At 35.3% G+C, this 20380-nt stretch overlaps 3 protein-coding genes across 6 annotated transcripts; 1 reads left to right on the top strand and 2 right to left on the bottom strand.

Moving 5' to 3' along the window:
* The first annotated feature begins 300 nt into the window (after nt 1–300).
* LOC129319478 (PWWP domain-containing protein 3-like) lies at nt 301–4415 on the top strand. Of its 2 annotated transcripts, XM_054964573.1 has the most exons (3): nt 301–578; nt 797–3695; nt 4119–4415. In XM_054964573.1, the coding sequence occupies exons 2-3, from the start codon at nt 827–829 to the stop codon at nt 4148–4150; spliced, it is 2901 nt and encodes a 966-aa protein (XP_054820548.1). In that variant the 5' UTR covers nt 301–578; nt 797–826; the 3' UTR covers nt 4151–4415. The 2 variants fall into 2 exon arrangements, with proteins under 2 accessions (XP_054820548.1, XP_054820541.1); XM_054964566.1 differs by lacking the exon at nt 4119–4415 and having other exon boundaries at nt 304–578; nt 797–4097.
* Nucleotides 4416–6457: 2042 nt separating this feature from the next.
* LOC129320319 (universal stress protein A-like protein) lies at nt 6458–9229 on the bottom strand. The gene is made up of 4 exons (XM_054965717.1): nt 8934–9229; nt 7196–7317; nt 6957–7075; nt 6458–6828 (listed from the first exon to the last, which is right to left on the bottom strand). Exons 1-4 carry the CDS (start codon nt 9112–9114, stop codon nt 6720–6722), a joined length of 531 nt encoding a protein of 176 aa, XP_054821692.1. The 5' UTR covers nt 9115–9229; the 3' UTR covers nt 6458–6719.
* Nucleotides 9230–11259: 2030 nt separating this feature from the next.
* LOC129312166 (uncharacterized) lies at nt 11260–16836 on the bottom strand. 3 transcript variants are annotated; one of them, XM_054954795.1, is made up of 2 exons: nt 16365–16836; nt 11260–11889 (listed from the first exon to the last, which is right to left on the bottom strand). In XM_054954795.1, exon 2 carries the CDS (start codon nt 11850–11852, stop codon nt 11388–11390), a length of 465 nt encoding a protein of 154 aa, XP_054810770.1. In that variant the 5' UTR covers nt 11853–11889; nt 16365–16836; the 3' UTR covers nt 11260–11387. The 3 variants fall into 3 exon arrangements, with proteins under 3 accessions (XP_054810770.1, XP_054810762.1, XP_054810777.1); XM_054954787.1 differs by lacking the exon at nt 16365–16836 and adding an exon at nt 12139–12889; XM_054954802.1 differs by lacking the exon at nt 16365–16836 and adding an exon at nt 12161–12888.
* Nucleotides 16837–20380: the final 3544 nt, after the last annotated feature.

Consider the following 20380-nt stretch of genomic DNA (forward strand, 5'->3'; position numbering starts at 1 on the left):
GAAAAATTGTTATGAAAAGCTTTAAAAAATGTAATTCGTGAATAATGAATGACAAAGAAAGCGGACAAGAGAGATATCAGAGGACAAAATACGCGGCATAAAAATAGAGCGAGTAGATAGGGTATAAGTGTACTCGCGAGAATAAGTGCTGAGTGTCCAAAACTACGAAGCTTCTATCACAACAAAAGTCCCGAGGCATTAGGGACCGTCGGATCACGAATGAAGGGCTTAGACTCAGAATGTCCACCGCCTGACTCAGCTGAGCCCTGTGATAAATGAAGGCCTTCTGGGCATGGCAGCTCACGCTCCCCTTGAGATTTTTCTCACGCTCGAGAATATGCGCCTCTCTCGCTCCTTCAGGCTTCGACACACACACACTGATTCTATCCTTTCGGGTTATTTACTTATTTTAATGAATGAATGAATGCTTCGTATTTATATGCCCAGTGTTGGATTCGCCTTCTTCCATCTCCTGCTCTCTTTTTGTTTCTCTCTTCCTCTGATCAGTTCTTGAGTTTGTATATTTTCAAGAGTCGCTTCAACGCATTAACTTCGGAACCCTAGCTTTTGTTCTTCAGGTACCCCCCCTCCCCTTCTCTTTCTTTCTGTTGCTCTCGCTTTTTTTCATTTTGTTTAATTAAATTGTTGCTATTAGTTTATCTTTTTAGTTGATCTTCTTTGATCTTCCATTAGCGAGTAATGTTTTTTAAATTCCAATTCGTTAGCTCACACCGTTAAACCCAAACCCTAGAATATGTTGCTTCTTACGTGCCCTCCCTCCTTTTCTTCGCAATAGGTTGATTTTCCTGGGGAAGTGTTTTCCTTCATGGGCACAGTTGAGACTCGATCTAAAACCTCGATGGAGGGTTCGTCCCTTGCGCCTGCAAGCGACAAGCCTCGACGCTCAGAGACTGAGAGCAAGATCCTTAAAGAAGCTCTTGGCGGTTCGAAAGGAGGGAGTCGAGAAATTGGGGCTAGATTCTCAGGTAATGGACATGGAGGATTGGGGGATGATGAGGAAGGAGTGATCAAGAGCAGGGCCGTTGCAGCCAAAATTCCGATTCAGAGAGGCCGAGAGATAGATATTTCCAACGCAAACGATTGTCAAGGTTTGGGTGATTCCGAGATGAATGGGGTCTCTTCGCTGTTGAAAATGCGGGAAAGTGGCAGAAATGTTAATTTTTCTCATGGTGGTGGGAGTTACAGTGCCGACAAGCTAAACACTAATTATGCTTCTACTGAGAGAAGAACACGAGCTACTGATTCTTCAAGTGGGGAGGGTTTGTTAGGGGCTGGGGTTGAAAAGAGATCATATAGGAAGAAGAAAAGAGAAAGTAAAGAAAATAATGAAAAAGTTGTGACAATTGAAGTTCCAATTGTGGAGACAAGCGAGAACAAGGAATCAGAAGAAGTAGATGCGAGCGATGAAGAGTACGGACTTTCTGTTGGTGATTTTGTCTGGGGAAAAATTAAGAGTCATCCTTGGTGGCCTGGCCGGATTTATGATCCTTCTGATGCATCAGATTATGCTTTGAAGCTGAGACAAAAGAATAGACTCCTTGTGGCCTACTTTGGAGATGGGACCTTTGCTTGGTGTCATCCATCTCAATTAAAGCCCTTTGAGGAGAACTTTGAAGATATGGTGAAACAGAGTAATTCCAAAGCTTTTGTCAATGCTGTACAAGATGCTGTGATGGAGATTGGTAGGCTTTTAGATTTGAAGATGACTAATTCATCTGTTTCTAGGAAAAGTAAGGCTGAAGTTGCTTTGCTTTTGGCGAAGAACTCTGGAATAAAGGATGGAGTTCTTGTACCTGAGGATGGTATAGAGAAACTCTCGACTGTTCTCTTTGACTCTGTTGAGTTACTATCTCAAGTGAAAAAGATTGCAGAGGTTGTTGCTATCAGCAGTGTTCTTGAGCTGGAAATACTAAAGGCTCGACTCTCTGCCTTTTATCTGTCTAGAGGAGGTTATAAATTGCCTAATTATCATGTACCCCAGCCAGTTCTTGGACTCGAAGACAATAGAATTGATGAAACTGTAGATAAAGGCAATAGCAAAGAGACATTAATTGCAACAGTCCATGGACCTTCTGATGAGGAATATTCCTTGCCAGTGAGTCCAAAACGTGGTGAAGTAAATCAATCTTCAGGGACTTCTGGGAGTAGATTGCATCATAGGAGGAAACAGAAAAGCATTGCTGAAATAATAAGAGAGGACAATGATCTTCATACCAAAGTTAACGAGGGGATAGAAAATGAAGTAGTGAACAGTGGCAAAATAACAGGGTTATCTGGTAGAAAGAAGAGGAAAAACCATGAGGATACAATGACAACTACACAAGTGCAGAAGATGCAAGTGTCACCTCCATGTAATGATCGAAATGTACCAAGTGGTGAAATTGGTGGCAGTGGGGGAAATCAAACTACCAATGAGAGCACGTTATCACTCTTGAAAAAGAAGAAAGAGAATATGGGTAATGATAGTGCTCAGAGTAAAATGGAATCAGATGTAGCCCCTGTAATAAGAGAAGAGAACTTGAACGACGAGGAAAAAGAACAAACTGAGAAGGGTTTTTTGTCAAGAGAAAGGAAGAAAAGCAAGTACTTGTCACCTCCTTTCACAACTCCAAGCAGAGGCCAGAGGAAGGGTGACAAAGAAACAACATCGGCTAAGGATTCCAGCAAAGCCCTAATATCAGAGGAGATGACCAGAGCTGCTGGTGATCTCCTAGGGACCCCTGCTCCTTTGAAGAACAATGGTCAGGCAATTCAAGAGGCTATACCTAAACCTGCTGCGATTCAGGAGAATATCCCCAAGGATCCTGCCATAGAGCATGCTCTATCAGATAAATTAAATTCCCAAACATCAGAAGGGAAGAGTGAGACTATTGATCTGAAGAAAATCCAGGCTTCTTGTGGAGAAGTCCTATCTGAAGTCCGCTCTGCCGCCTTAAATCCACAAGTTCCTAAGGATGTTAATTTTCTTAATAAGATTGTGGGCTTTGTTTCTGTTTTCAGAAGCTCGATGTATCGCCAGGGATCCTTCTTTACATTGTGCAACAAACGTCAACCTGGCAGGAAGAGAAAGAATTCAGAATCTGAACCTGGGACGTTAACGAAACCCCAAAACCAAACTGATCGAGTGTCGCCTAATCATGACTCTGAGAAGAGGAAGAGAAGGAAGAAATTGGATACTGTTTCTGATACGCTGAAAGAAAAGCCGGTTACTGAAAATAAGAAGACAGGCAAGAACGGGGGTGACGAAAATGTTTCAGCTGCTGCAATTATGATATCGTTTGGACCTGGATCTTCTCTTCCTTCAAAATCTGAGCTTATAAAGTTGTATAGTGAGTTTGGAGCTCTGAATGAAGCAGAAACAGATATATTCTATTCTAGTTACACCGCCAGAGTATGCTTCCTGAAAACTTCTGATGCCAAAGCGGCCTTTAATCGTTCAAAAAATGTGAGCCCCTTCGGATCTTGCAACGTGAAATTTGAACTTGGGACACGCCCAGTTGGTTCCAAGTCAGGGGAACATCATGAAAAATCAGAAACCAAAGCTTCTCCTGCGAAAAAGGACAGGACACCGGTCAAGCCATCTGCTTCACTGTCAACCATTATTGAGGTATCCAACCTGAACTTCATAAAGCAGAAGCTTGAGGCTATGAGCACAGCGCTGGAAGGACCGGAAGGTATGTCATCAGATATAAAGAAAAAAATAGGGAGCGACATTAAAGGGCTCTTGGAGTGTGTGAAAAGAATGGCTGAATCTTCTTCGTCTTAGATGAAGACTCGAGAGACTTGTATTGATAGTGTAGCTGATCAGGGTAGGTTTAGTAATAATATGTCATTTGCTTTTAGTGGTCTGTGTTATCTGAGGATCAATTTGTATGCGTAATAGCTGTAGACTAAAATTATTTGGCTTAGATGGGTCATCGGATTCTGGTCTAGCTATTTTATTTGTTGCATGCATAATCTGTATAGAGATCAACAGCATTTTATTTTTTTGTGTCTTTTATCACAGTTGCCTAAAAACAGCCTGTAAGGATTAAAACTCAAGTTTTATTATAGTGTTTTTTTGCATCTTTTTTTCATTATGATGTTCATTTTAATAGGTAATCTTGGATCAAGTGCTTGTATTTGCTGAGAGAGGAACTCATCATATGATGGGGTAGGGAAAATAGAGAAAAATCAATGCTTGGATACCATGCCTTTTCCCACTAGGAAAGAGACAAGAATTATTCCCCATTTTGTTTCTGGCCATGGTCATTAGTCATATAGATGGCGATCCCTCTTCATTTTGTATCCTAACTACGTGGATTTGGTTGTTGCTTCATTTATTCTTTTTGATATTTTGATTTCAGAAATAGAACAAGTGAGTTCTTATGTGCTGACTGATCGTTACTCATTAGTTATTTCTCACTGCTAAAAAGTTGTTTGAACATAATAGTTTTTTATATTAATGATACATGTTACAATAATACCATGGATATATTAGAATTTATTAATATAAACCATAAATGCGTAAAATCATTAGTTTTTATTCCTTATCATGAGGTGCCTCTATTCGTGAACGATGGCTTGTTTATTTTACTGGGGCTGGTGTCCTTGCGACGGGAAGTATTATTATAATTTATAAAGCAGATAACAGAGTAAATATTAATGGATTTGAATTTAAATTTTAAATTTTAATTTATATTTAAAGTTTTTTGTTTTGATAGCTTAAAAAATGTTAAATGAAAAAAAGTGAATTGATATATTTGATTGTTAGAAAAATTCAGAATGAAATAAAATGAATTAAAAAATTTAAAATAAATTAATTTTTTTTTCTCTTTTATGATAAAAGGTAAACTAGTACAAATGATCATCATTACACCTTCTAATAATAATTTTATAAATTATGATTTATAATTTTATAAATTAATATTTTTTATAAATATGATTCATTTATCTCCCTTTACATTTTAATTATTTTATTTTTTTAATTTATTTTATTTTAATAATCAAATGAGACTCGAAAATAATGAGTTTACTTGTATTTTTTAATTAATAAATAACGAGAATGAGAAATTAAAAAATATTAAAATAATGAAAATATGAATAGTAAAAATACAAAGCTATCATGAGAATTGAAGTAACTAAAATGTGAGATGAATAGATTTGATTAAAATCCTCGTTAGAAACACACTACAATATTTTCTGGGTAATATTACTGTACTTGGTATGTGGAAGATTAGCAAGGAAAAAATTATACATAGTCGAAAACATGTACCTTATTTATGAACAAGTCCTGTAAATTTGCAAGATGCAATCAAATCCCTTGGGATGTGATTTTAATTTATTATGAGTGTAAAAAGACCACATTATTCTAACTTTAATTTTTTTAATTGCAAATTATGAAATTTTAGTTATACATTATGATGTTTCAGTTGTAAATTTACGAGAACAAGTTGATGAGCACACAAAATACTCTCCTCTTCAATTTATAGCTGGTTATCACAAATTTATAACTAAAATATTGTAATTTACAAGTAAAATTTTATAATTAAACAAGGTCAAAGCTCAGATATTTGGTCTTTTCACATCTGCAGTAAATTACAATCAACTCCCAACATACTGTATTATTTTTTAAATTATTATAACTATCCCTTTCCCATATGGAGGACATTCATGCGAACACATCGACACCACACACCTAATATTGCCCTAAATTATTTGAAAATAGAATTCACAGCCTTTTTTTTTTATTTATTAAACCAAGTGGTTCAATAAAATTTATTTGTAAATAAATTTTTTATTTAAGATTTATATGTAATTTCCCATAGATAAAAATGAGAAGCAAAGTCAAAGGTCAACAATAGATAATGATTATGAATAAGGATATTTTTACATTATGAAAATTGAAAATTTTTACATTTTTCAGTAGGAAAAAATTTCTTCAGTTAGATGTAAGGTAAAAACATTTCAAGGGAAAAAAAAAAAAAAACTACTCGCAACAAGTTCTATCCAGACTTTCTAGGCTCTTATAGGGGAAAAAAACGACCATCCATCTTATTTGGTAACTAGAATACAATTTCCAGAAATAAAATTAAATAACATAATTTTCAAAAATCAAATCAAATCTTATCATCTTATGTTTTTTAAAATAAATTTATTAAATAAGGCTTATTATATATTATATAAAATTTTCATCCTTAATCAATGGCAGTCCTCAATGCCAACTGCAAAGTAAGCATCAGAAGGGATCCCTTCTAGCCCCCTTCCATATCATTCCGGTGACCTCTTGGATCACATTTTTTGTCCTCTCAATGTGAATAAAATTTGATTATGAGCGGTGCATCTTACTACTTTTCCAGGAAATCTAAACTTTTCAATATGTTTTCCAGTCACTCTAGCTAGCAAGCATATTCCCACTGAAACCGACACCAATTTTCGGGTCTCAAGAAATCAGAACTACAAAACAGATATGCAACTGAAATATGATCAAATATATCTGTACACACAAATGGAAATACACGTATCGAGGTAATAGGATGAGCAAGGAAGAAAGCTCGGATCCTGCTCATCATCCTATATTGAACACCTTCGTAGACAAATCTTAATGGCATTCATTTTCTTTGAGGTCAATCAACATTGATGATCTCCAATGTCAGATATCTAACAACAGAATAAAAGTGCGGAAGCAGAAGCAAGGACTTGAAGCACCTGAAGAGACATCAGTCATCAACTGGGTCCTGAGGGGTTTCGTCGGCGCTGCGTTTAATAGTAATGACTGGGCATTCAGCATGCTTCACACAAAATTCACTCACAGTACCTACAAATACCCTGCAGAGCACATTCCCAAGAATTCATTAATCAGTAAAATATCTCAGGAAAATAGAATACATTTCATTTATCTCGGCCTTAAAACCTGGGCAATTCTAGCTCCATCTAATAATGAATTCAGTGCATACCTCTGGAACGGGCCAAGACCTCGGCTGCCCACAACCAGAAAATCTGGCCGCACTCTTGTCACCTCATGACAGATTACTTCTTTCGGATCTCCACGTCTGATCCATGCCCCACAGGCCACCTACAAGTAGAAATAATTCAAAGTGGGCATGCTACGCGCGCGCGCGCATATAGGCAGGAGAAAACTTATATGCAGACCAATTTCACATGAAGAGAATTGAGCTCATTGAATTAGCATTACCCCAATTTGATGACATCTACCGACAAAGTATTCCAGCAGATGAAGTCCTCTAAGCCTATCTCTGTGCTTCATGTTTTTAAAATCATCAGGTGACGCATATATACTATCCATGTCATCAAAACCTAGCAAAAGTAAAGATAACATACCACCCTCAGATTGTAGGTCCTTAGCAGCTTCACCGAATATAAACGCATACTAGTTAGTTGCAGAATGTATGGCATGGATGCAAATACAAATAAATCATCAAGAACAAAAAATATAAAGTAACAAAATTGACTTCAAATCACGATAACTCAACATACACAACCTTTAGATTGTCATACTCATTTCTAAATTGCAAGGCATGATCAATCACTCAGTAATTACAAAGATCCAAACACTGTCATATCCTAACATTCTTCTATTTTGTCAAAGTTTTGAGGATTAACCAAAGTGTTTCTCAGCAAGTATTAATAGGAGATAGATTTGTCTTATATAGCATAATCACAAGCATTGCATGAGAAGAGGTTTTACGCTAAGAGGAAAAGATGTTTACGACAATTTAAAATGATTCAAAACAATTGTTCTATGAAGAAAATAGAATAACGTCAAAATTTACTTTAAACAACCAGCAAATGAAGTCTGCTCATATTGCAGTCAGTTCACCTGCAAGAGAGGTCGATAGGCTATAGGAAAACTGAGTTGGATCATGTATGTGTAAAAATAACTGAGAATAAGAGTACAAATCCAAGATATGAACAGAGTCGGCCCTTCTAGTGTCAGACTGAGACTTTCTTTTGGCAGCTGTTGGGTGCCTAACAGCAGCATGTCAACCAAGCCTATTCTCATTAATATGTGGACTACATTCTAGTTGAAGAATAAACAGATCAATCATCAAGTACAAACACATTAAAATAACCATTCAGATGTCATACTATCAGGGGGAAAAGGCTGCATTCTGCAGCTGTGACAGAATCAAATCCTTCCTTATTCACCATAGGAAACAGTGAGATGCTGAAACCAACCATAAAGCCAAAAAGTTGCTAAGAATTGGGTAGTCCAAAAATATGAATGAAAATTTGTTAATGGTTTCTTTCAAGAATAGTTATGTCTCCATAGTAAACTACTTATGCAGCCAGCAGTCTTTATCTACATAAATAGACTCTCTTCTCATAAACAATTTCCCTGCTAAAAAGTCTTTTACTAACAAACTTTTCCAAGGAGAAAAATTATCTAGACTTCACATTTTATGCTTTTACGTTCTCCAATAGCAACATGAGAAATTCACAAGTTTCACCCAAATAAAAAAATGTAAAATAGCCATAACTATAAAAATCTGATCCTTCCTGATGGAGAATAAAACAATTCGAATCTAGGTTTTACTCTCTGTTGGTCCAAGTCACTTTCAGTCCGCCTAAAAAAGTGCAGTAGCACTCGCGCAGTCGCGCTTAAACAGATTCATTACCTTCACCATCCCGGGCGCACCCAAAGAAATCATGGGGATAAACTTCCGTCACTTCCACCCGCTCCCCTCCCCCTCCTCTTTCCTCTATTTTCTCAGAAACCAAACGAATATCACAAGTTCAAATTCGACGGAGCATGATGACTATGCCAGTCCACGCATACAGGTGTATTTCAAGCAAATGAGTTTCCAGCAGTATAAAAGCAGAAACAAAACTAATCAAAACGCACCAGGCCTCGAAAAATTTCATGGGCGTGCAAAAGCATGCAAGCAGAATAGGAAAGCGAGAAAGCACACCGTCTTCATCAGGAACTTGAACGTGGAGGAAGAGAAGTTTGAAACCAGCGGTGTTTGAGCGAATGATCTTGTTGATAGTCCACTCGAAAGCTCCTCTGCTGCTAATGGAAGGGTTTGGGTACCCCTTGATAGTCGACTCGTTTACTCCGATCAAGATCCGGGTCGGCTCACTTTCCGCCATGGCTTTAGCGCACTGAGTTCACGAGCTTCCGATTTTGTTGCAGGATGTTCCCTTCCCTCCCGGCTCCCACTCCCACCTGATTTGACCCGCGATTTTTCTTCTACTTTCCGGTACATTTCGTATCCGGGGTCCGATATTACTTATCAGTTTTTTTTTTTTTTTGGGATAGAAACGTCGGGAACAATGTGTCGTCGTTATCGTTAGACCCGACTTCTCTTTATTTTTTTTTTCTTTATTTTTTTTTTACTTTTCATTTCAATCATTAAATTTATTTTTAAATAGTTAAAATTTGATATTTTATAAAATTATAATTAAAAAATTCAAATTTTAATCATTTAAAAATAAATTTAATGAGTAAGATGAAAAGTGAAGAAAAATGAAGAGAAAAGAAAACCGAGGGAAGCCAGTTCCGTTATCATTGTGCTTGTGAAATGGATTGCCGTTGGGATCCTTGCATCTCTGGCCTCAATGAAATACCAAAATTGCCATTCTAACTTTTGGGCGTAAGACAACAATAAGCAAAATAGCGGAAAAGATAAAGCGACAAAAAAAGTTTAGCGGCAATTTTTGGTTGTGCACCAATGCCATTGCGTACGGTACAAAGTCATGAAAATGCGCGTCCTGTGTTTTTCATTTTTTCTCCTTTTTCGAACTGGATTCATGAAATTATTTTTGAAATATGTAATAAATATAATAAGTAAATTAAAAAAGTAACGGAGAGTGCTATTATAAAGGCCAAATACTTGATTGAAGACTTTATTTAATTAAATTTAATTTTAAAAAGTATATAATAAAGTAAATCGTCGGTACTTTTTTTCTCTTTTGAATTTCTTTGGCTAAAGCGAGTGCTAAAAATTAATCTCTTAGGGTTTTTTTTTTTTAATTTTTACTGCTAGGGCGAGTACGGAAGATTAATCCCTTGAAGTACTAAGATCCTATTTAAAAGGCTAAGCTCTCCTAACAAATTTTTTTTAATGCACATGACTCAAGGATCGAATCGTGATAATATGTTTAGGAGACCCAAACAACCTACAATATGTTGCACACTTTCTCGCTTGTCAGAACCAAATTTTGAAAGATGATTCATCGCAAACTTAGAGGATAATTATTTACAGAACAAATCACATTAATTTATAAATTTAGTCAATCTCAATTAATAGTGTCTTTTTTATTTTTTATTTTCGGACTTCCCGCCTATTGAACTTTTATTACTAAAATTAAGTCACTTCATTTTTTAAAAGAAGATTATTTTACCTGCATCTACAGTTGCCACGTGGGAGCATTCCTGAGCAACTAGTTGCGTGTTATCATTACTATTACTTTTTTTAAAAAAAAATTTAGTACCAATAACGAACTTTCCATAAAATTTAAAACATTCAGAAACTAGTACGATTACAAATACTCGTGTATACAACGTTATTATGACCTCAAAACGCATCCCTTGACTGATAGAGATTTTTGTTTTGACCTTAACTGGTTGAGATTCAAATCTCAACTCCATCATCAAGGATCTTTCAAACGGTAATTACACTGGCACTAAAAACTTGTTATCATCAATCACTCAACAGTGGGCTGAAATCTGTTGAGAGCCCAACCCATGTAAGGGCTTTTTGGGCAGGCCATGAGGGAGGGAGTAATGGAAATTGGAAACCACGGAGGGCCAACTAAGATGGGTTATTGGGCGAGGGCGCGGCATGTTGCATCAGTTTGACATGACGCCTCCTTGACTCCACACTCACACGTGGGTCATCTGATTTTGCTTTCTCGCCACTGCCCTACCCTCTACAACCATAGCCTCTTCCAAATACGGTACAACTCTCGTGGCCATGTCTTTTCTTCTTCGTTTTCACGCTGCTACTGCTGCTGAGTGCTGACCCTTTTCCTTTCCGTCTTATCATGCACGTACCTTCCCCAATAATGCATGTGCTTATCATGTCCAGTCTTGTTTAATAACTAATTCTAATTCCACTCCAATGAATTCAAAACCTACATTTACCACAGAGCAAATTACATTTGTTGACATTTGAATAGGATCGTAATCCGGCGTGAAACATCTGCGCAGGTCAGGGAGGTCCGAGGAATGAAGACAGAGATCTCCAAATGATCGTCAAGATTAGTGGGGAGACAGAGATTGAAGAGACGATCTTGTTTTGCTCGGCGAACGAGGAATTACCTTCACCGCCGGCGATAAATTATAAATGCTACTCCTTTTATTTTTCAATTTGCATTTTTATTTTCAATGGTTCTGGGTTAACAGCTGAAACATGGTGGGTTCAATTGGAATTCCTGTGAAAGAAACCAAAATGCCCTATCTCGTACATTTCTTTCCAGACCTCCTCGGCATCAAAGGCCATTTCACTAGAAACGACTTCTAGCGCGCCCTCTTCTACCCAGCCCCTCCTCGTATTCGCTTCCCTGGGGTTCCTCTCCAACACGACGTCGTCTTCTATCCTCTTCGTTTTCTTCTTCTTCTTCTTCCCGAGACCCAGGCACCTCCTTCCCGCCATCCACGGAGCTTTCACGAAGGCCAGAGCGAAGCAGTGGAGCACCGCGCAGGGGCAGCAGCAGAGTGCCACGCAGTCGGCTATCATCCCGGCGGTGCATGTCCGGCAATACTTGCTGGAGCACTCTATCAGATCTCCGCTGTCGTCGACGGCGAACCTGCCCTTGATCCGCCTGGCCGGAGAGGGCTCCCGTGACGGTTCTTTACACGATAATCGAGGACGCTTATCTTCCATGTGATTTCCGGGAACAGTTTCGTTTGAATCCAGAGACCTGCCGCAAAATGAAAACGAAGAAATTAGCTACTTCAACTCACGACTCATACTCTGGTACAGACCCTCCCATAGTCCCATTTATACGTATTGCAGACAAGAAGAATTTGATTTTCCATGCATTTTAATCTCGGTAAAACCATTAACAGCACTGCAGTTAGTGCAGTACATTGATTCGAGAAGGCCCCAACAAAAAAAAAACAAAGAAATAAAAAAAAAACGGAATCATGTTCTTGATAGAGAGAGTTACATTCACGCGCTATACTCCCCACCTCAATGGACAGCACGAAAAGATCAGCGACGGGTTAGTGCTCTTCTTACTGATTTACCCATTGACGTTGAGTGGATTGATACTTCACAGTTAACAGCATTGTCTCTTCGGCTAAAAAAAAACAAAACAAAACAGCATTGTATCTGCCTTGACTTGACCAGCTCTTTGACCATTTCTGTTCCTAGGTGCTATAGACTTAGAATTCTTTACCAAATCCTTTGGAATTACGAGGTGAGGGAGTAAATGTTTTAAATGCTAAAGCAAATTCAGATGTAAAAATCATTAGTTGTTTTAATTAATATTTGAAAAAATTAATAAATTTGATGTTGAGATTAAATATTTTACATTATAATTTTTGGCACACTTATAATTAGTGCCATGCAATTTATATAATAAGATGAGGTTTATTGATGTCGTTGCTATAATTAAAATGCAATAATTATAATAACTTTGTATTTTGATTATATACATCCTTTGTTCATTCTATTATCATTGATCCTCAATTTTGAAGGATTATCTTTTTAAGACAATGGAAATTGATTTTCTTTAGGATTAAGGTGAAATATAGGCTTATCCTAACCAAACATGAACTCTTACACTGCTCATCGTCCGTCGAGCACGACACACTTAAGATTAGACACCGTACCCTTGACATGTATTACTGCTTTAAAAAAAATACGGTAGGTGATAATAATTCTAAGTGTATAATATTTAATGTTTCAACCATAAAGTTAGACCAAAGATACTTAAAAAAATATTAATTATAAATTATAACGTTATGGTAACCCAAGCTCTTATTATAGAAAAATACTTAGATAGATTAAATGTATTAAGTTATTTATGATCTGTCCAATTAAAATACTCTAAGTAATTTAAATAAAATATCGTGTGATATTTTATAAACTGAGTTTGTTTTTGTAACAGAATACACATTTAATTTTTTGCCTTTTTGCTCTTTATTATCATTAATATCATAATCAATTTATATTTAATATCATCTAAATGTCATATTTTTATTGGATAGACCATAAACGACATAATACAACCGATCTATCTAAGTATTTTTCTTTATTATATTGCCTATTTTGCAAAAATTAACTGTCCCAAACAGAACTATCAATTATAAAAAATAATGATAGTTTTTAAGTAATCATGAATAAACACGTAACGTTTTTGAAATCATGATATCAATACTGATACCGTGAATATGACTTTACAGCTGCTTATATTTCACACCGTTCACGTGCTTAGTGGGTAAACCCATGACTGTGGAAGTTGACCTAAAACTCATTGTGCATAGAAACAAGGAAATGTAATTAACTGAAGGGACAAGACATCAATGCCCTGCGAGTACAAGGGCGATGCGAAAGAAGGGAGAGGGGTATGATGGTAAGAACGAAGATGTAGTGAAGAATCAGGTATGAGTGACCCAGAGAGGTAACGTGTTATCGCCTCAAAATGAAAAGAGCTTGGAAATGGCAAGTGAGGACGACGAGACACAGAGAGAATAGAGCCAAAGCTTTTGTGAAAATGATCGAGTTTCATTTCAAGCTGTGATTTGGCAAAACAGAATGGTCACTTGACATCTTGTACCCAGTGTAGTGCTCTGTCCCTGTACTGGCCGGGCTCTTGTTATTTAGCATTCCTTTCGAGTTCATCCTCTCATGGCTACTGTTGCTACTTCAAACTTTGTTATGGATAACTTCCACTATTTGTGACATGATCGAATTCCCCAAAAACTAAAGGCAAAGACTTTTTTAATATGGGAATCTGAAGGGTTGAGAGAGAGTCTGCTTGCACGATTAGAAAAATTGTAAGTTCATAATTTTAAGGGTGGTTTTTCTAAACATGACAGAGCCTGTAATTGGCAAAACGACACTGGACTCACGTGGGATTATTTTATATGCGAGAAACATAGAGGAAATCAACAGTGGTAGCTGGTCCAACATGATTAAAAAACTAGTAAATAACTGTCACCAAAGCATCTACCTCAGACCAACATGTGGTTGTGTGAACTTCACGTATTCTAGATTAAAATCATTAATCCTACAAGATCTGCTTTGACCAAAGCCAATTAGCACCGGTACCCTCCTATGAATAAAAAAATAAAAGAATCAAGTAACTCAATCACCACTCCACAAGGCATCTCAGCATACTAACATGGCATTCATTTGAAGGGGAAAAGAAATCAAGAGAACCATAGCTCAAAATAGGGATGTCTACGAGATAAGACCAAAACACTCATGTCATATGTCTCATCCTGAAAAATATAGAGACTGATTTTTTTGTCCCATATGGTGTACTGTTTCAAAAGTTGTCGAAGAAATAAAAATAAAATTGAGACGCCGATAGATTAGATGATGTGAGAGCAAGTTCTAGATAATTAACAACAACAATTTTTATCAAACTAAATAAAATTGGCTACATGAATTATATAATGACAGTGTGCTCTATTAGTTATTAAATTTTTAAAAATATTATTAATTAATAGATCTGAATAATAACATTCATTAAAATTTTAAATTAAATAATTTATTAAGTTCAAAATCAAAACATGAGTACATAAATTACAAAAATTTAAAGTCAATTATTGAATTACATCAATCACAACTACAAATGCATAATATATTATGATAACAATTATAAGTGATCTTTAAGTTATAAAAGCAACAATAACATACAAGTCAGGCACAACATCAAATCATTATTCTTCTTCTTTAGTTAAGATATGCTAAACTAATTACTCTTTTAAAAACAAAGTAAGAAATACGATAAAAATAAAAGTTATTAAATAGATATGCATAAGAATAAATTTTATTAATATAATTAATATATTATGAAGAAAGATATTATCCTATACTGCTTACTCTATGTCATTAAAATTATTAATATAAAAAACTATTAATTTTAAATAAAAATTACATGTATTGAAACTATAATTGATATAATTAATATAAATATAAATTATATTAATATAATTAATTCATTTAATTTATTTAATTTTTAAATAAAAAGATAATATATATATATATAATATTAGGGACGAGACAAGATATCTCGAAAGCAATTTCATGTCTCATCCCAAACTCTTTTTTATCTTGTCCCGTTTTATAAAATCCTATTTCAATTATTTTCGAGTCGGGACGAGACCCTTCCTGATGTGCTCGGGACAAAATTGAATCGGATATAAGTTGAACATTATTAATTCGACAATCTTCGTTGAATTAAGTTTTAAAAATATATATAAACCAACGAGCTCATTCTCCAGGAAATGCACCAGTAAAAAGGCAAAAGAAGACAAGAAAAGGAGGAGAATATGGATCTACTCATCTGCCAAAGTTCCTAAATAATTTGGCACTAGTACTGCCTAACTGGGGTTAAATTTCCCATCTCACAATATTTCCAAAGGCACATTTAATTCTCAGCCATAGATGGCAGAGTTGCTACACTGACTTTTCCCCACCTTTAGTACCCAAGGCATGCATGTAAGAAGAAAGAGCTGGCCGTGTTTCCCCAAAAGCACATAATTGAGTCTGAGAATAATGGCATTGGCATTATGGTGGCACTATCCTCGCATCCTATGGCACTATTTGCATGCAGTGGGATCTGCATCAACCACTAACACCTACCCTCGTGGCCTGCCTTAAAGGACATGGTTTCTTACTGTGCTCTCTCACACATGGCATAATCCCTGTCCTATTCAAGGTAAGCCACATTATTTGCCCGATCACTCGTCAAGAACAAGCATGTAAAAGTGTTTTGAGGTGCCAAAACATGTCTTGTACCTTCCCTAAATTTAGCACTATCTAGATCCATCATTTCCGCTAATTGTCTTTGTGCCTTGTTTGCTTTGAACTAGCATGCACGAAGCGTGTATTATTGCGAGTTAAACCTGCTTCACATCCTATTAATTTACCGAACTATCAAATCCAAATGCTGAGATAACTATGGGCTTATTTCTTAAGGTTTAAAGTCATGGATCTCTGCATCGGCATTTTTCTGCAGAGAATGCAGGAAATTGTAGGGGCGTAGATCCAAATCTTAATGCGGGATTTGGAAGAAACAGATTCCAAATAGTGCGAACCAAGGACCTAATAAATTTGTGCTTCATTGAAGCTCAGAGCCTGACACGAATGAAATGCAGGACATGCATCATTGACTAAAAAACTTGAGTATGAGAACCCAGAAGAGTTTAAGAGAATTACCTCGGAGAAAGAAGAAGAGGGTGTGTAGATGGAGGAATTCAGAGCAAGACCGCAGTGTTGGTTCTGAGAGTAATCGCTTAGTATTTGTGGGACTGCAAGTGCAAGCACAAACTCGATCTGATGAAGAACACCCATCTGAAATAACCCCGAGATTATTTAGTATTCCCTTCCCCCCGGGAAGAATCTCTCTCTCTCTCTCTTTCCGCTTCTTGTAAACTATTTTATGGTAATCCATAAAGGTGTGTTAATGGTAAATTAATAGCCGGCCCCCTTTTTTTGATATTTAATCAAAGCTCAGAGAACGCGAAGATGTGTCCGTTGACGAGTCCCGATGAGAGGGAACATGGGGAAATGTTGCTATTCTCCATGGCTCTTTTTCCACTCCCTCTGAACATGTTTGATTTCTTTTCTTGCAACCTGAGCAACCAGGCACGTGAGAGGCAGTGTGCACGTGCAGCCACCCCTGTGCTTTCATTTCTTTTCACAGGGTACCGCCACTACCAGAGGCCAGGAATCAAGTTGCAGGTCTAAAATTATCACTGTACTGTACTGTGTTAATCGCCTCTCTTACATGGAGAGCTTCGATCTTTTGGTTTGTTATGCCGATTGAACTGATTTATGCCATAATTTATACGCATGCGCTTTGCTCTTATTAGTTGACAGATCATATGGAGTGGGTTCAGGATTTCGGTTCATGGATCGGACAAGAGGACGAAGATTAGAATCAGATTAGGATAAGGGGTGTGATTTGTTTTGTTCAGTAGAGAGATTCGGGTAATTGGAAAGTGGAAGTTCCAAGGCTTTTTCATGATTAACGTCACAGGTTTAATTTAATCAGACTTTCGGCAGGGAAAAAAAGGTTGGTTCTTGCCTTCTTGGTTGGCCGTTTTGTAGCGCATGACACAGAAGGGCGACCAGCAACCCTTGACTCAGATTCATATATTAATTACACGTTTTCGTTAAAACAAGTGGATTTGGAAAGGAAAAACAGTATTTTTAACTAGTGCATTTTGCTCGATTTTGATATATATTCTTTGTTTAAGTCTCTATATTTTTTTATTTATAATATTAATTCTTATATTTTTAAAAAGATGTTAACGTGATATAAATAGTATTAATAATATTAATATGTTAATTAATATCGTTAATTTTGTGCTCACATACAAACTAATATTAACAGGAATTTTTAATAAGCAATTTTTAAAAAAAAAAAGTTACATGAAATTTGTATTTTTTACTGATAATTTAAAAAGTTCAAGTAAACCTTTTTATTTCATCTAATATAAGCTTTTTTTATTTTTGCTTATTAAATAATTTTATATTAGCATCACTTTAACATATAAATACAAAATTAATGATATTATTTGATATGTCATTATTATTAACACTGTCTACATCACATTAACGTTCTTTTAAAAATATAGTGACCAATATTATAGATAAAAGAAAGTAAAAAAATTTATATTAAAATCCAAACAAAATATGAGGATTAAAAATAGTGTTCTTTTATTTGTAAATTTTAACAAATACTTGAGGGGACGATGTCATTTCTCCATAATGGTTCATAAAATTTATAAAAGTTTGAAGTCCAAGGTGATAGATTTTGCGTCTAACATTTACGCAATTTTATTTGGATCTTGACAAAGTTAATATTGTTGGTTGTGAGGGTGTTCAATTTATACTTATCTCTCATCTCTATCCTCCCCGCTCTCTCTCTCTCTCTTTTTCCAAGCTGACACGTGGATCATATATTAATTACACATAAAATATTATTCTCGGATGTGGATCATGCATCGTGCCAATGGTAAAGTAGATGGGAAGTGGACTTATCATATCCATTCATTTCGTCTAATGGTTGGGAAGAAAGAGGTACATGGAAAGCTTTGTTATTTGCAAAACACTTAAAACTTTTTCTATAATAAAAAATTACTTCACAATTTTAATTCTAAAAAGTTATTAAAAAATTAAATTTATTATATTTTAAATGTTCAGAAGTTCCTATTCTACCTAATGAAATTGAAAATCATTCCTCTACACGCACCTCTTCCTTAATGTCTCGTATATATTTACTTTTAAATTTTATTAATAATATTGACTATTTTCCTAACATAAAAACCTTACTTCTCAATTTAAACATTAAAAAATTATAAAAAAAATAAAAAAATATTTTGTAAGGATCGTACCTATACTACCTAATGAATTTTTTAACAACAAAAAACTTACTTTATTATTTAAATCTTAAAAAATTATGAAAAATTTTAAAAAGGTAGAATGGGAACGAACTTTTAAGAATATTTAAAATATACATTATGAAATAATTTTTCATTATAGAAAAGGTTTGAGTATTTTGCAGATAACAAAGCTTTCTAGTTACACCTTTCTTCCCAACTATTAGATAAAAATAATAGATATAATGAGCCCACTTTCCATCTATTTAACCATTGGCACTGCACATAATCCACGTCCTATTATTCCCAACATCATCATTAATTTCCTTGTCAATCTCTTCTAACATTAATATCGTTGGACAGGCGAGAGGATAGAGGGGGGAGGGAGAGGGATAGTAAAAAAACAAAGAGCAGGGGAGAGATAGTTGGATGAGTCAAGAGAGGGGAGAAGGAGGAATTGGTGAGGAGAGAAAGTGTGGATGATAAAATGATTTAGAATTGTAAAAATAGGAGAAAAAATGTGGGACCCATTTTTCACAATATTTCATTATAAAAAATTAAAAAAGGCCTATTCAACAAATCATGGGCCCACAAATAATTTTTTAACATTAAGGTGATGAAATATTAAATTCTTAATGTTAAGAGATATAATTGACTTTTAATTAAATTCAAGATGCCTAGTGACTCTTCAAGCAAAAATAGCCTTTAAACCTTGTATTTTTATCCAAAATGCCTTTTATAATTTTTCCCTAAATATTAATAATAGAGTCATGGAGAATTTGCAATAATTATTGTGATGTAATTGTTGCAATGCAAGCATTTAAAAACAAATTTGAATTTGAAAAGCAAATTATGTATCCTATACTCTATTGATTGGGATTTAATTTAGGGTGTAAATCTATGTAGTTATGAAATTTGAGGTATGAATTCATTTGTAATTCAAACTCCAATAAACTGCTAGATCTGACTTTTATAATTCTCAATACATGGAGACATTTTTATCATACAACCTGATGATTTAGCAGTCCCTCTTGGAATTTGTAAATGTGACAAGTTTTACCCCTTTTTTTAATGATTGTGTTGGTGCCACAAATGGAATACATGTATGTGTGAAAGTATTAGTTAAAGATGCACCTCGATATCGTAGTAGGAAAGAATTCTTGACACAATATGTTTCAGCAACATGCACATTTTTTTTTAAATTCACATATGTGCTCATTGGATAGGAAGGCACCACATCTGACTCTAGGATTGTGAAAGATGTATTGACACGAGAAAACAAGCTCAAAATACCTGAAGGTAAATACTACCTTGTAGATGTTGATTTTATGCTAACAAGTGAATTCATTATACCTTATAGAGGAGTTTATTATCGTTTGAAAGAATGTTCAAAAATAAATCCACCTCAAAATTATAAGGAGTTGTTCAATTTGTGCCATGCTTCATTACGTAATGCAATTAAAATAGCTCTTGGTGTTTTGAAAAAAAAATTTAAAATTTTAGCCAATTTAGGAAAGCCTAATTATGGGGTGAAAGCTCATACAACTATCATTAGGGTATGGTGCATTCTTCATAACTACTCGATGGACGTAGACCCCAATGAAAATATCATAAGACAAGTAAGTGCTAAACTTGTAACTCAATTTGAGCCTAACTCAAATAATCGTGATCAACGTAGCACCAATAAAGAGGCCATTCTGGAAGAGCTTATTAAAGATACTATAACAAATAAAATGTGGATAGATTATCAAATTAATAACAATCATTTGGGTTGAACTTTAATGCTTTTACTTCAATAACCATTTCAATTGTTTCATGTATTGTTATTTGAATATATTATTATTTAAT

Source organism: Prosopis cineraria, unplaced genomic scaffold (assembly GCF_029017545.1).
Source record: "Prosopis cineraria cultivar Desert tree isolate PC_DT_omini unplaced genomic scaffold, ASM2901754v1 PC1, whole genome shotgun sequence".
NCBI lineage: Eukaryota > Viridiplantae > Streptophyta > Magnoliopsida > Fabales > Fabaceae > Prosopis > Prosopis cineraria.

What these genes read in the sequence shown, in the direction of transcription:
- LOC129319478 (XM_054964566.1), top strand. Translation starts at nt 827, where the DNA reads ATGGGCACAGTTGAGACTCGATCTAAAACCTCGATGGAGGGTTCGTCC.
- LOC129320319 (XM_054965717.1), bottom strand. Translation starts at nt 9,114, where the DNA reads ATGGCGGAAAGTGAGCCGACCCGGATCTTGATCGGAGTAAACGAGTCG. An exon ending in GTAGATGTCATCAAATTGGG is followed by an intron (nt 7,076 to 7,195) that starts GTAATGCTAATT and finishes TTCTACTTGTAG; the next exon opens with GTGGCCTGTGGGGCATGGAT. An exon ending in GGTCTTGGCCCGTTCCAGAG is followed by an intron (nt 6,829 to 6,956) that starts GTATGCACTGAA and finishes TGTGCTCTGCAG; the next exon opens with GGTATTTGTAGGTACTGTGA.